General features: G+C 36.1%; 1 protein-coding gene across 1 annotated transcript in view; it reads left to right on the top strand.

Annotated features, from left to right (window-relative positions):
• Positions 1 to 5,192: 5,192 nt before the first annotated feature.
• Optix (optix) overlaps positions 5,193 to 16,553 on the top strand; it is a 48,677-nt gene continuing 37,316 nt past the window's right edge. Inside the window, exon 1 of the mRNA XM_035864510.2 lies at positions 5,193 to 6,762. Within this exon, the coding sequence (XP_035720403.1) occupies positions 6,119 to 6,762 (644 nt within the window). The 5' untranslated portion in view covers positions 5,193 to 6,118. The remainder of the gene's footprint in view (positions 6,763 to 16,553) is intronic.

Consider the following 16,553-nt stretch of genomic DNA (forward strand, 5'->3'; position numbering starts at 1 on the left):
CATTGATCGAGAATAAACAAATTCAATGGAATTGACGAAATATCAAACATATTAACGTTCATCAATATTTATCATTCACGAGTATTCAATAAATTTGTATTATTGAATCAGTAAAAATTTGTTGGACAATCTCCAATAGGTATATTCTTTTAAATGAACAATTTTCGTCTTTATCGTGAAATAATTGAAACGTTATTCTAATCCACGAATTTATTTTAACACGATTACAAAAAATATTATATATCGAATGCAAAACAAATATCTTTCGTAGAAATGTTTTTGCCTTTCTTTCTTTTCTTCCTCTCTCTATCCATCTATCCATCCATCTATCTATCTATCTATATATCCATCTACCTATCTATCTATCTTCTTTTCCAAACTTTATTTACGTCCTGTAACAACTTTAGCCCGACGAGGTACTCCCAGCCGAAGTAATGCCGTTGCCAGATGAAATTCGATAAGAGAGCTTCGCGTCGCGCATCCACTCGACGCTCGCGTAGATTGTTACACTCGTCTTTGGATAAATGAAGACAAGCATGGCGTGTTCCAAAATGGATGAAGAATTCCTTTTTCTTTAGTTTCCTTGAATAGAAGTAATAAAAAAAAAAAAAAAAAAAAAGAAAAAAAAGAAAGAAGAAGAAGAAAAAAAGAAAAGAAGAAAGAAAGAAAGAAAGAAAGAAAGAATCTCGTTTCTTATTTTCCAGAGAGAAAGAGAAAGAAAGAGAGAGAGAGAGAAAGAGAGAGAGAGAGAAAGAGAGAGAGAGAGAGAGAGAGAGAGAGAGAGACCAAACTGAGACAGATAAAGTTGAGAGAGTACAAGAGAGATAGAGATAGAGATAGAAATAAAGAAAGAAACAGAGAGAGAGAGAGAGAGAGAGAGAGAGAGAGAGAGAGAGAGAGATGAAAAAAGAAGAAACGAAAAAGTAAAATGGCTACCCAGACACGATGGAATCATTTGTCTAGGAAGCGTCCGTTCTCGACAAACACAGGACGAGGCAACACGCAATGGATCGATTCGCGTAATCGAGGGTGAGATGATGGAACGGTATAATACTCATGGAGCTACCCGTCGCGTTATCGCGACATTTATCTGCGAGACGTTCCATGCCCGATATTCTATTATATCCTACGCCATTGTAATCCATTACTCGTCAGTCCATTCGGCGAACTCGTCTACTCGCGTATTCTCGTTGCCCCTCTTGGCCCTCCGATGTGTCTGTCCGTTACACGAGTTTATTAATCACGCAATATTCCTAAATATCGATGCTGCTCGTTAGAAGGTCGTTAAGTTTTCTCTATATATCTACATCTAGATATCTTACTTCACTGCTATATCCCGATATGATAGATACGAACGAATGAAAAAAAATTTTTTCTCCTTCTCCGAATTATATTTGAAAAGAGAAAAGAAAGAAAGAAAGCAAAGGAAAAAAACAATTCTTAAATCCATTTAAATTAAACTATATCTATAATAATAACAGTAATAATAATAATTATTATAATAATTAAGTGAAAAGTAAAAAAAAATAGTTCGTATTGCAATACTGTGGATTGCGTTAATTCGGGGATATGACGAGAATTCTGCATATATATATATATATATATATATATATATATATATATATATATATATATATGTAGTTACTTGCGTTTTACCATAATTAGGGTCGATGTAACGTAGCTGTCGCTATAATGCGCCGTATAATTTATCTACGAGACATCCGGCGTGTCGATATTCCATTACATCCTACGCCACTGTAATCCATTATTGGTACGTCCACTACTACACGAATGCGAACGCGAGCGTTGCTATTTATTCACCGCGTCGCTATTATTAATCCCATAATTATTCGCGTAATATAGACAAATATACAGAAGGACGAAGGTCATTAATAGCTTACGATAATGCGAGATCAACGTTATTTATGCATCGGCGCGTCTCTGCCAATGTAATTGCATTTTATATAATTTAATGACAAACGTTAATGAAATTATTACTCGATTTTCGGACGCGTATCGATGAGATTACCGTTGTTAAAATTAGACTAGCTAAACGTTTCTCTCTCTCTCACCCTCTCTCTCTCTCTCTCTCTCTCTCTCTCTCTCTCTATCTCTCTCTCTTCCGAAGAAATAACTAAATGAGATTTTATAATACTAATTTCTTTTCTTTTTCGTTCCTTAATAAAAATAAAACTATGACGAATTTAACCTCCTTATTTTGTTAAATTGAGATTTTTATTTTCTTCGCTGGAACAATATGGTAAAAGAAAATTTTTTATCTTCATCTTACCTTAGCAACCACAATCCATAATCTTCAAAAATATCGTGGGAATTACCCAGGTTTTGTACTTTTCTACCTTTTAAAGTTCATCTTTAAGGATTAAAAGTGGTAAGAAACATGTGTTTTGGATTGCCTCTTCTTATCCCTTTTGGCCGAAAGAATGTTTAATTATTTCTTTTAAACCATTGTGAAGGAATTCAAAAGATTTAATTGAATTGAATATATATATATATATATATATATATATATATATATATTTAACGAATTAAAAAGATATAACTAGTAGATTAAAAACGAAGTATAAAAATATATAAAAGAAAAATTGTTATATGACACTTTATTGCACAAAATGTATGCTATATGTATATATAGATATATTTATAGATACATATATAACACCGTATATATCTATCTACATATAAATAAACAATAGTATATAATACTTACATTCAAAGTTATTAACTTTACTATAATATTTTCACATTAAGAATAATTATAAATTCTAAAAAATCATCATTATCGCTGAACAAAATGATTCATTTACGTATATAATATACGAAAACAATTTACAATTCAATGATTTACATCGGATACGTATTTATTACGAGTATGTCTTTCTAAAAACTCATAAACCTTTCGTTATAATCCGATTTGACCGGTACCAGTCTAACAAAAAGATCGATGAATGAAACGCAATGGAGACAGATCGATAAAAATACACAAGGAAGGTGAATTTTTTTCCATTGGATTTTTCTCTTTTTCCTTCTTTTTCTTTTTTTTTTTTTTTTTTTTTTGGATTTTCGTCTCTTTTCTTTTTGGTATTATTTTTTGTTTATTATTATTTTGTTCTCTCTCTCACTCTCTCTTTCTCTCTGTTGCTTTCCAAATCACGTGTAACACACTGTAATTCCACAGTAATTCCAAACAAAATCTCTGCCGTTGATCGATCGGCACAGAGTTCTGAATTTTTCTTTTCAAATCCACAAGCCAGTCCGTCGTTCCTTTTATCGGATCAGTCGTAGCTTTGATATAAAATGTCAGAGGCATCTCTCTCTCTCTCTCTCTCTTTCTCTCTCTTTCTCTCTCTTTCTCTCTCTATTCTCCTCTGCTCACTATTTCTATGTAGAACCGAAAGTAGATACGAGAAGTGGCGAAGTGCGAAGTTATAATGGCCGTACGAAAAAGTTAAGAGCATTACGTCGCATAAGTCTAGTCCTCTCCCTTCGGTCCCACAACCACGAGTGATTTGCATTTTTTACTTGAAGAAGAGAGAATTTTCATATTCCTTCCCGCCTCTCTTCTCTTTCTCTCTCTCTTTCTCTCTCTGTTTCCACCTTTATACTTTAGTTTGTGAACCATACGAGTGATCGTATAATGGTTGTTATATACGAAAGAGTTAGTTTTGAAATGGGAATATTTATCGTGAGACCCGTAGAGCCACTAGCACCATAGAGAGCGGTGGCTGTGCGTCGTTCGATAAAACGGAGACGCCTTCGGCGCCGTCGCGCGTCCTCTTCGCGTTCTCGCTCGAGCACGTACAACATATGTACTTACTTATGTATATATATATATATATATATATATATATATCATCTACATATGCATGTATCCATGTAGGTGGAATCCTGTCCTTCTTTTCCAAATGGAAATACGAGTCGTGAATAAGCGTCAAAGCCTTAATATTCCCGGTGAGCGGTTGTTCCAAAGATAAAAAGAACGAACGGGTAAGAGAAAAGGGAGAGAAACGGAGAGAGAGAGAGAGAGAGAAAAAGAAAAAAAAACAGAGAGGTGGGAAGAACGGAGAGAAAAAGAGAGAGAGAGAGAAAGCGAGCCAATCGCATGCACCTACATCCGAGCTGTCATCATCGTTCGCGATAAGAGCAAAGAGCAAAGTGGCTGTCAACGAGACAAACGAGCCCACATCGATAGGACTCTTGGTAGTGATCGATACATGAACAAAAAGAGCGAGTAATCATTGTAGAAAGAAATAAAAAGAGAGAGAGAGAGAGAGTGAAAAAGAGATAGATGAATAAAGAGAGAGAGAGAGAGAGAGAGAGAGAGAGAGATGAATAAAGAGAGAGAGAGAGAGAGAGAGAAGACTCCAGGAGCCAAAGCCACCAAAAATCCTGTCAACTTTATCCCGCTATCGAAGATCCTGAGCTCTCGGTCCCTCTCTTTCTCTCCGGCAAAGTTGGCTCGGCGAAAGATCACACTAACAGAAGCGACGCAGTGGTAACGGGAGCGGGAAGAGCTCGAGGGATCATGCTGGTCTCTCTGCCCCTCCACGTTTCGCTTCCACGATCTCCGTCCTACTTTCCGCACCGAGCATCGATCCTACTCTTCTCCTCTCTCTCTCTCTCTCTCTCTCTTCCTATCACTCTTGTTCTTTCTCACTCTATTTCTCTCTCTTTCTCTCTCTCTCTCTCTCTCTCTCTATCTGTCTCTCTCTTTCTCTTTCTCTATCATACTTGCTGGTAGGTATATGCGGTTGCAAAAGAGAGGGGGCGTGAGTACAACACCGCGAATAGTATAGGTGGGATAAAGGGGGTGGCTTGGTGGGGAGGTACAGGAAAGTCACGTGGAAGGGATAATTAAACTGACACAAGCGTACCGTTCTGACACGACGTTACGGAAGGACGAAGAAAGGTTACCATGACTACGTGGATGGGATCCGGCCAATCCTGATCTTCCTCGTAGGCGTGGCCTCTACATTGGCCACCGAAAGCCCTCTCTCTTTCTCTCTCCCTCTCTAAACTAGTCGCTCGAATCCTACCCCTCTCTTTTGGTTCTATACCGATGGTAGGGAGTAGGAAGGAGAGAGAGAGAGAAATAATGGAGGGGGAGAAACCTTAGTTGGAGTGAGAAAAACATAGAGAAGAAAGGTAGAGGTAGGTCGCTACGAACTGCCGGTACTACCCGATTCCAACGGGCGCGTACAAACGTATCATGCTGGGTAGGGCCGGTGCCGAGATGCCGGCTTGTAAACGAAACCAGTTTGCTATCCGATACGATCCAGGCAACAGCGGCCTCGCGCGATATATCCACGAGCGAAGATCGCTGGTACCAACGAGGATCCGCACTCTCGGTGAGAGAGGCACCAGAATGTGGGGATAGGAGGAAATCACCTGACATCGGGGACATAAGAGAACGCGAAGTCCTCGAGAAGATCCAGCTATAACGAGACATTTCTTCGGGAATCGAAAAGCACCTAAGATCGGGAACGTCATTGCTCCTCTAACGTTGAGACTTCTCGTTTTGTTGTTCAACTCTACGTCAAATTGTGAAAGAATATTTCAATACTTTCCAAGGGTTTTTTCGTATTGTTGCCAGGATCATTCGCGTTTCGAAAAGGAAGAGAAAACGAAATAAATAAAAAAAAAAAATAAATAAAAATAAAAATAAAAGAAGAATAGTCGATCGAGAGGAGACATTATATATAATACGTTGGTTTTTCTTGATTGTGTAAGATAGTGTAATTTAGTGGACTGTCCAGTGACGAACGAAATCGTTAATAGATAATAAATAGACGAGATATAATGGCCTTTATAGAGCCTCAGTGAAATATTGTTTCTAATCTTGTTCGAGATTTGAATGATATGAGACTTCTGTCATGAAAGGCACGAAAAGAAAGTACAAATCGGAACGGCGGGAATCTTGAGACAATGATGAAGGTGATAGCAACATCGATGCTCTGAAAAAGGGAAAAAAAGAAGAAAGAAATAAAACAAAAAACCCCCTAAGAAAAAAGTTAAAAGAAGAAAATCAAAAAATAAAAGAACACTCAGAGACAACGTTTCGTTGGTATAAACGGTTCGTGAAACATTCGGGCTCGTCGAGATGTCGGCAGTAGCACCAGCTGGAACCGGTGCTACGGCGCCAACAACAAACGGCCCGATTGTTCCCGCTCCGGTTTTTGCCTTACCGACGTTGTCCTTCACCGTCGGCCAGGTTGCAACGGTTTGCGAAACGTTGGAAGAGAGTGGGGACATCGAAAGATTGGCTAGGTTCCTTTGGAGCCTTCCCGTTGCCCATCCTAATATCCAAGAATTGAATCAGAGCGAGGCAGTGCTCAGAGCTCGTGCGATAGTTGCCTTTCATTCAGGACATTATAGAGAACTCTATAATATTTTAGAGAGACACAAATTCACCAAGGATTCCCACGGTAAACTTCAAGCCATGTGGCTTGAAGCACATTATCAAGAAGCTGAGAAACTTCGTGGTAGACCTCTCGGTCCCGTTGACAAATACAGAGTAAGAAAGAAATTTCCATTGCCAAGAACGATTTGGGACGGCGAACAAAAAACTCATTGCTTCAAAGAGAGAACTAGATCATTGCTAAGGGAATGGTACCTTCAGGATCCTTATCCGAATCCTGGAAAGAAGAGAGAACTTGCTGCTGCAACTGGCCTAACACCGACCCAGGTTGGTAATTGGTTCAAAAACCGAAGGCAGAGGGATCGTGCTGCTGCAGCGAAGAACAGGTATATGTAAATCAATTTTGTTTCTTTTTTTCTTTTCCTTTTTTCTTGTTTTCTATTTTATTTTTTTATCATCCATGCCAATTTAATTTTAGATTTAAATTAGGAAGTTATTAGACTTTTTTTTAAAGAGACATTATATATCTTTAAGAATAAAATATAATTGGTTATATAAATCTATAGAACTCAATCGAATGATCGAGCCGTCTTTAAAGGGATGTGTTTATTAAATAAATAATAAATGGCTACCTATTGATATATATATATATATTCTTTAAATAAATAAATCATTCAACGATCATTAAAATCGAAATTTGAATGACACCATTGATTATTAAACGAAACGATCTCTTCATCCAATGCTTTATCTTTCTCTTTCTTTCTTTCTTTCTTTCTTTTTTTCTTTCTCTCGCTTGCTCGCTCGCTCGCTCCTTCTCTCTATTACTTCCGAGAGCAACGAAGAAAATAATCTTCTTCTTTGAGATAAAGTCTATAGTGGTTGTTCGCGTGCATGACGCGAAAGATTTGTTCATTAAGTAGCGTTTAATGGAAGTTAATCGCGAAACGATTAGTGGTTTAGGTCCCTTTAGCCAGATTGTTGGTACTGTGTCGTCGACAAACGAGCCTTTGTGCCCGCCCCAAGGTCCCCGTTTCAAGGGTCGCGTAATTTCATTTTGACGTCCGACGGAGGGTCGCTGCCGTCGGGCGAACAACGATTTTCGAATTACGTCTTTCAAATTGTATTTCAACGTTGTTTTCTCTCTCTCTCTCTCTCTCTCTCTCTTTCTCTTTCTCTTTCTCTTTCTCTCTCTCCCGAGATGGCTTCTACGTACGACTGTTCGACGTCGAGATAATATTCAAATCGTTTTCTGACGCACGACAACCCTCGTCGTCTCGTCCTTCGATAAAGTAGAAAATAAACGAATCGAAACGATTATACGAGATCTTTTCCTTTTTCCTTTTTTTTTCTCTTGAAAATCGTTCAAACGTCTTAGCTATTTTTGTTTTTCTTTTTCTTTACTTTTTGGGAACTAATTTATTATTCCTTATCTATTGACTATTTTCTATTTATCTTTTTCTTTTTCTTCTTGATCTATTGTCATTTCAATAAATGACAAATGTCATTCAATAAACAACAACTGGCAACACACGAACACTTTCCTCGTAGAAAAAAAAAAAAATTTCGGATGGATATTTCCTATGGGTTCAACGATTACTATGAAAATTTCTCTATGTCATGTACATATTTTTCTTTTTATTACTTTTTACGTAAATAAGATCGTAAGATCTAAAATGTAATTAAATATATCAAATCCGTCATGATTTGTTAATTATCAATGGATAATTTCGAGACTATTGTAGGAGAAAGAGAGAGGAGAGAGAGAGAGAGAGAGGAGAGAGAGGAGAGAGAGAGAGAGGAGAGAGAGAGAGGAGAGAGAGAAAGGAGAGAAGAAAAAAGAAAAAATAAAAAAAAAAAGAATGGAAAAGAGATATAAATAAAAATAAATTGCAGACAAGACCGTTAGGATTATATTTATTACGGTAATATCCCAGGTGTTTGTATTATATTGTCGTTTGTCATTCAATAAATGGACATCATAAAATACTTCCCTCGTAGAAAAGAAAATTTCGGCTAGGTATATCCCGTGGGTTCAACGATTACTATGAAAATCTCTTTACTTCATGTACATCGGAAATTCGTTAAAAAGAAAAGAATTTTGTGGCAAAACAATTATATATATTTTGTCATATTTGATTTATGACACTTTTTCGAAAATAACAATTTCTTTTTTGTTATAAGAAAAACTTTATGTTTCTCTTTCGCTTGCTTTATATTCACCGAAAAACATTGTTTTCTTTTCTGCTTTGTTTTATTTTTTATTTTCTTTTTTTATTTATCTCTTTCTCTTTTTTTTTTTTTTTTACTACTCTGTTTATTTTTTCTTTTATTTTTTTCTTCTTTTTTTTTTTTTTTAATGTCAAAATCTTTCTCAATCGTCCTTTTTTTCCCCGACGGCTTGAAAACAACATAACGTAGAAAATAAGAAATAAATTAATTTACGTGAGACTACATATCTTAAAACATTCGTTTCATATCGCCAATTAATAATATATTCCGATAGAATTTATCGATCGCGTAATTTAAATTGCACGATTATATTGAAAAGAATAATAGAAATCTTAAATCGACTGGAAGTATTGGATTGAAGGAAAAAGACTATGTGACTAAGAAATTTATTTGTCAATCGTTTCTCAACGATTAATTGTTGCGTTGCCGACGTAAACAGAAGAAAAAACGTTTGACGGATAGCTCAGTGACGATTACCGGTGACCATCATGCCGATGAATTTATTAAATATGACGAACAAACGACGATATGCCTAATAAAAGTCTAGAACTTGATAATGACAATCTAACTTAATATATATATATATATTGTTAAAGAATCGAGTCACGTATTTTTCTCTCTCCTTTCCTTCCTCCCACCCACCCCTCTCTCTCTCTCTCTCTCTCTCTTTTACTCTTTGTCTCTATGTAAAATTCGTCGAATGTGCATGCACTTGCATCGAAAGTTACAACTACGACCCATATCTGTCGCCATGCGCGCTCGTCTATAATTATTGCGCTCTGAATGAAGTCATTAATAGTCATTATCTACGTCTACGGTGTAATTGATATATCGTTAACGGTCGACGATCGTCCAGGCATACTGGTCTAATTGATTTTGATGAGCTCCTGCAATCGGTAAGATTACACGTTTGAAGTTCAACTACGTCTTTAAACAGTATCAATGTTTAACGTATTAAACATGATAGAAATTACAATTAGAATAATCTATATTATTGATTAAGTGTTCAATTATTCGTTGATATATAGATATATAACTAGATATATATAGTTGTTCATTTAAATATTTTACGGAAATAATAGAAGAGGAAATATCAATGTTAGATATCTAGAAATACAATGGTTAGATATCTATCATCGATGACGTAAAAGATGTTCTTCTATGTTCCTGGATCAAGGCCACGTTTTCTTACAGATAAACCAATGCACCTTCGTACGTATTCATATACGTACGGTGTATCAACGTCGACGAAAAGCTTCTCTCAAACGGAAGAAAGAAAGAAAGAAAGAAAGAAAAAAAGAAAAAAAGAAAGAAAAAAGGAGAGAGAGACAGAGCGAGAGAGAGAGAGAGAGAGAGAGAGAGAGAGAGAGAGAGAGAGAGAAAAGATGCACAGTTTCCTTCAGAAGCATCGATTCGCGTATAGATATTCCAAAGTCTCGACGTCTCGTCCTTTTCCGATTTCTCTTTTATATTTCCATCCTTATTCCTTCGTAGACAATCTACATATCCATCGTGACCTCTCAACGTCAATTCAAAATTCTTTGAATTCCACCGTCCAGTTCGCAAAGACCTGACGATATCTCACGATGAATAAATAACAATATGACAATATTACATAATATATTAATATGAAACGGATATATATATATATATATATATATATATATATATATATATATTAATATCCTTCGTTAAAATTAAAGCTTTACAATTTCATTTGAAATCAATAATATTCGAGAAAATATGAAAATAATTGTATTCAATATTTTTACTTTCTTTATTATCTAAATGAAAATATTTATTCTTATGATATTTTTTTATAAAGAAATCCTTGTAATAGAAAATTTTAATAGAAACTTAGAAACAGAAGAATAAGATATCTCTTTCTCTATCTCTTTCTCTCTCTTTCTCTCGTTTTCTTTCATTATCAAAACGCGTACTATATATTGCAGTTGTCGTCATCGTCTGGGGTAGGTAGGGCAGATAGTATTATATATAGATAGAGTGCAGTATCCGCCCCGAGGATCCTACAAGGTCCTTTCAGAAATGTCGATCCGCATACTGGCAAGCTCGCGGTATATTTTCGCGGTCCAGCGAGCGAGTTATTCAATATGCTCAACCCCAAAAGCCCTGGAGCCATCTCCGTGCTTGCACGTTCTACTCGTTCGTACACCTTTGAATATCCAAGCGTGTAAGAATTCGCATACACGCACTCTCTATATCGTAATATACATATAATACATATTATATATTACACATATTATATGTATGTATATATATACATATACATTTATTCGGTCCACGTTAGGTCACATTCTACGCTTTTACAAAGAACGAACTTGTACAATGTGTTAACCGAAGTTCCGTCGCAGTCAGGAAGTTAATGTAAATGTTAATAGGAATAATTCATAAGGTACCTAATTCATAAAGATCGTTATTAATCTATCAAAGATCTCGACTTTCCATCGAATAATATTTGTGTGCGCGCTTATGTGAATTTCTTTATAATATCTCTAAAAAAAAAAAAAAAAAACAATAATAATACATATATTTTTACATATATTTATACATATATCTTTTTTTTTTTTTTGTAAAACGTTTATCATAAGATAAAAAAGAGAATCGACTAAATCGTCGTAGTTGTCGTGCAAAAGGCGACTGTGAAAAAAAAAGCTTCAATTCGTAAATATTCGATTCGATAGGAAGGCTCCTTACGTAGGAAGGAGACGAGAGAAAACAAGAGGGGTTTTGCTCGAGGGTGCGTGTTAGAAGGGTGGGGATAACCACCACGGAAACCCTCGCGTTCTCTTCGGGGTAGCTTTAGTCGTCGAATGCGTAGAGAGTCATATGTATATATATAGATATATATATATGCACACATACACACATATACGTACGCGCACGCACATTCATGTTGGTGCTCGTACGCCCTTACTTCGTCTTCTCCACCTCCGACGAGTTATCAGATTTTGATAAAGTCCCGGGTGTATTAGAGAGCTACGCTGTTTGCGTTTCTACGCAGATCCTGTCTGGCTGGCACCTTCTCGTATATTTCCATCCACCCCATCCCATACCTCTTGTTCTTCCATCAGCATCTTCGCTCTTTCGTTCGTTCATTCGTTCATTCGTTTGTTCGTTCATTCGTTCGTACGTACCTATGTACGTCTTCCTTTTTCCATCATCACGAAAACGTTACCACGACATCCTTCGTAAAAAAAAAAAAAAAAAAGAAAAAGAGAAGCAAAACAATTTAATACGGAAAGCGAGGACAAATATTTTTCCTCCTTCTTATATGATTCTTTTCATTTTTCTCTTTTTTTGTTTTTTCTTTTCTCTTTATTTTTTTCATTTCCTGTTCCATGGAACCTACATTAAATTCTTTCCCTGGGCACTTTACTTCCTTAATACTTTTAACGCTTTTCCTTCAATTTTGCTCCCTCACTCGTAAGAGACGGCCAATCGATCGTAACAATCTTGACGCATGAGATTTTATTTATTATTATATATAATACTTATAGCTTTTGTTATGAGAAACAGACGTTTGGTGCGTTCGATGATGAAGACAAAAAAAGAAATGAAAGAATAAAAAAAAAAAGAAGAGGGAAAAAAAAACAAAAAAAAAAGGATGAAAGAAAAAAAAAGAAATAATAATAATAATAATAAGAAGAAGAAGAAGAAGAAGAAGAAGAAGAAAAAGAAATTCCTTTTACGACACGGATCATTCATTCATTCAGACACACACGGTACCTTTTACGATAGACATTCAAGCACTTATTTACTAGATTCAAACCGGACCGTTCCCGTATTCTATTCGTGTCTGGTTTGATGAAAAATCGTAATTCGTCTCGTGTCGTTAAAAATGATAATGGCCAAGGCAAGATTTCTCCAAAGATTTTGCGATTAACGTCCGTTTTCATGATTTATGTCCTATACCGTGGATCTTACAACGATGAGAGAAGCTCTCCTCAAAGCTTTCGAATCATTACCGCGTCTACGAGCCTTCCGGTACCTTCTTCGAGTCACGGTCAAGTGTCACTCAGAGGACACCTCCGTTATCTTGATGACCTTAAACGAGAAAGGAGTATATAGAAGACGTGCGAATGTCATCGTCGTTACGCAATCTTTCGTCTTTGCGAAAAACGCATTCTTCTCTCTCTCTCTCTCTCTCTCTCTGTCTCTGTCTCTTTCTCTTTCTATCTTTCTCTTTTTAACGACTCCTAGATGGGACAAAGTTCTTCCGTGTGTGCAATTGCAGATGAACGACGACTGTACGACAAGGAGAATTCAGTTGTTAAAGGAAAAGAAGAAAAAAAGGGAAAAGAAAAGAAAAGAAAGAAAAGGAAAAAAAATAAAGGGGAAAAAGAAAAGGAAAAAACTAAAATATTACTATAATCGAGATGAATAGAGAACCCCGTTGACACATTATTTCTCATATATACAGATAGATAGATGGATAGATAGATAGATGGATAGATGGATAGATACATAATTTTCTCTAACGAAATTATACCGCATTTACTTACTGCAATAAACCTTTTATTCGCATAATCAAAACTTATAACTCGAAAGTTTACATTCCCTTCGAATGATTTATTTATTTCAAATGATTTTTTTCTTTATCATAGATCTATGTTAGAACGATCGTGTATAAGTGTATATGTAATTTGTGGAGAAGTAAATTCAAAGTCGAGTGAATCGTTTAATCGCGCATCAGAGAAATTGTATTTCGAAACGTTAGTCATCGAGACTAGTGGAGACGCGTTCAACCGTATTAGTCGGGATAATGACTGAAGAGTAGATACATTCGAGAGAGAGAGAGAGAGAGAGAGAGAGAGAGAGAGAGAGAAAATAAAAGAGAGAGCGCGCGCAAGAAAGAAAGATAGAGAGAGAAAGAGAGAGAGAGAGAGAGAGAGAGAGAGAGAGATTGCCAAAAGCCGGAGCTAGCAAAAGAAAAGACGTACGAGTTGGTAGGATCGACGCGCGAAGAGCGAAGACAAAGGCAATGATTAATTCCACGTTGGATGTCGAGGATCATTAGCGGCAGACTGCCATGACACCTGCTCGCACGAGCCCTTCGTGATAGATTACAGGGGCCCAACAGTCAAGGAAAGAGAAAGAGAGTGAGAGTAAGAGTAAGAGTAAGAGTGAGAGTGAGAGTGAGAGAGAGAGAGAGAGAGAGAGAGAGAGAGAGAGAGAGAGATTGAGATTGAGAGAAAGAGAGAGGAAGAATCTCACATTGGATCGTCCAAGCCAGATTACTAATGATTCCGTATTTCGACGTTTCTGAACGATATTCAGGAAGCGATGAAAAAGAACTCTAACACGAAGAGTAGTAGGTATGTACTACTCTACGACTTCGCGTTCAGGGTGGCCAAGGGAATTCGCGTGGCAGCTTTTTGTCAAAAGATTGTCACGACGTAACGTGATTGATGGGCTTTCTGCTACTTTTGGTAGAACGTTTTGCGGCAAACCAATGAGAGAAAGAGAGATAGAGGACACAGTGTGTAAGAGAGAAAGAAAGAAAGAAAGAGAGAGAGAGAGAGAGAGAGAATGAAAGAGAAAGACCAGATAACTATCGCTTGAATTCGTCCTCGGTTTTAGGAGAGAAGAGACCGCTCTGGGAAAAACGATAAATTAATAAGACCCAAAATCGTCAGGGTGTGATCGGTTGTTCGCGTGAAACGAGGAACCGTCTAAAGAGGGGAGGGAGAAAAAAAAAAGAAAAAAGAAAAATAAAAAAAGATAGCACTGTCTCTCTCGAAACGATTTTGGATCGGAAGAAACGGTTGCATCATCATCATCATCATCATCATTATTATTATTATCATCATCATCATCATCATTATCATCATTGGGACGATTCTCTAATTGAATTTGTCATATCCAACATTTTTCAAAAACTTTTATTACCGATGTTCCATCAGGGAGTCGAATTTATCGATACGTCTCATTGAAAATAATTTTTCTTTTTTTCGTATTTTCTTTTTTTTTCTTTTTTTTTTATTTTATTTTTGTTACTTCCATGCCGAAGATAAAAAAAATATCTTTTTCTTTTATAGAAAATACAGAGTAGACTATATGAGTCTCGTATTACAACAATCCGCGTTATACGAATCCAATAAGTAATACAATTTCAATATTATCGTATTTCCAACATATATTATGTTGTGTCCTATTAACAACATCAGATATTTCAAAATGTTCAAATTAAATGTTACGTACGATTGTATATCATTGTATGTACATAGTTGTTATATGAATCGTAACGATAGATCAAATACAATGTCAATACGACCGACAAAAACAAAAATTTCAACTCTTTCCGACTCTGTAATCATCTGTAAACCAATTAGAAATACTTTAAATAATTATATTATATCTATTAAATATGTGTATTTATATATCCGATATGGATACATATTGTGAATGACAAATACAATACAAATACAATACAAATGACAAATTTCTATTTTCGTTCTATACAAATATCGCGTTATATTATACAGGATCTATTAGTAATTGGGCATACGTTTCTGAAAGATTTTGAATGAAAGAAAAAGAAAGGAGGATGAGTTAGTGGAAGTTGGAGGAAGAAGAGGAAGAGGAGGAAGAGAAGAAGGAGGAGTAGGAGAAGGAGGAAAGAGGAAGGAAGGAAGGAAGTAACAGAAATAGGTAATTGATGTGCGTGGGGCAGCTGTCACTTATTTCCGCGACTATCGCTTTTTGTTTCATGACGAGAAAAGAGAAAAAGAGAGAGAGAGAGAGAGAGAGAGAGAGAGAGAAAGAGAGAGCCCGGTGGCTGTTTTCACGGGATCGCCATGGGGGTTCCCCTCTCTGATCTAGCACATACATATCTCGCGTATTAGATCGTTCGCGCGAGTTGCTTCTTAATACATACGTGTGTATTTACGTGTGTGTATATGCGTGCGAGTTAGCAACTTAGTAGAAAGGGACAGAAGGAGAAAAAATATTAGGGCGAGATATTGGACCACAAGTTACTAATTCGTTCGGTGATATCGATTCTGGTCTCGAAATCGCTCGGTGACGTGCATCGAGCAATTTCTCTCACATTTTACCTCTCTCCCTTTTCCTATCCAACAGTCAATAGTCTTCTTCCATTCTATCGTTTACTATCGAATGCTGATCCTTTGTCCTTACCTTATTGATAAATAGAGAGAGAGAGAGAGAGAGAGAGAGAGAGAGAGAAAGAGAGAGTAATATGTGCCAACGACACACATCGTTTACCGAACCGATTCTCTCATCACGCCCACTTTCGTGCTTGATACCTATGTATGTTCCAAAGAGATCGTTTATTATTACTATTATTATTATTTTATTATTATTATTATTATTATTATTATTATGATTATTATTATTATTATTGATATTATTGATATTATTATTATTTCCTCGATGCACGAGACATTTTCCATAAGTTATTTTCGATGAATCGGTGGATAATTTTTTTTTTTGTACTTCCTTCATCTTTCTTTTTTTTTTCTTTTGTTCGTAGTTAATTACTATCCTCAAAAAAGAATCCTATCGAGAGTGTTAAAAGAAAGTCAAAGGTGTCCTAAGTTGGCAGGCCTATCCATTTCTACTATCCCTTTTGTTTCCATCCCGAAAGATGATGCCATAAGAAGAAAGAGAAATAGACGGACAAATATATATATATATATAGATATGTATATAGATGTATATATATATAGATATATATATAGATATATATAGATATATATATATATATATATATATATATATATATATAGAAAGAGAGAGAGATAGATTTAGTAGGATGGTAGTTAGATCATCGATCGCCAACGATCGTTAATCGTAGAGACATAGTAATTGCCGCTCATTAGGGGGCTAAAGGAGCGTATTATGTGGCTTGAAAAGAAGAACGTTCAGGCGAGAGAAGAGATGCTGATGGTTAAGGTGGTAAAGA

Source organism: Vespa mandarinia, chromosome 6 (genome assembly GCF_050613455.1).
Source record: "Vespa mandarinia isolate Hongniang chromosome 6, ASM5061345v1, whole genome shotgun sequence".
Taxonomy (NCBI): domain Eukaryota; kingdom Metazoa; phylum Arthropoda; class Insecta; order Hymenoptera; family Vespidae; genus Vespa; species Vespa mandarinia.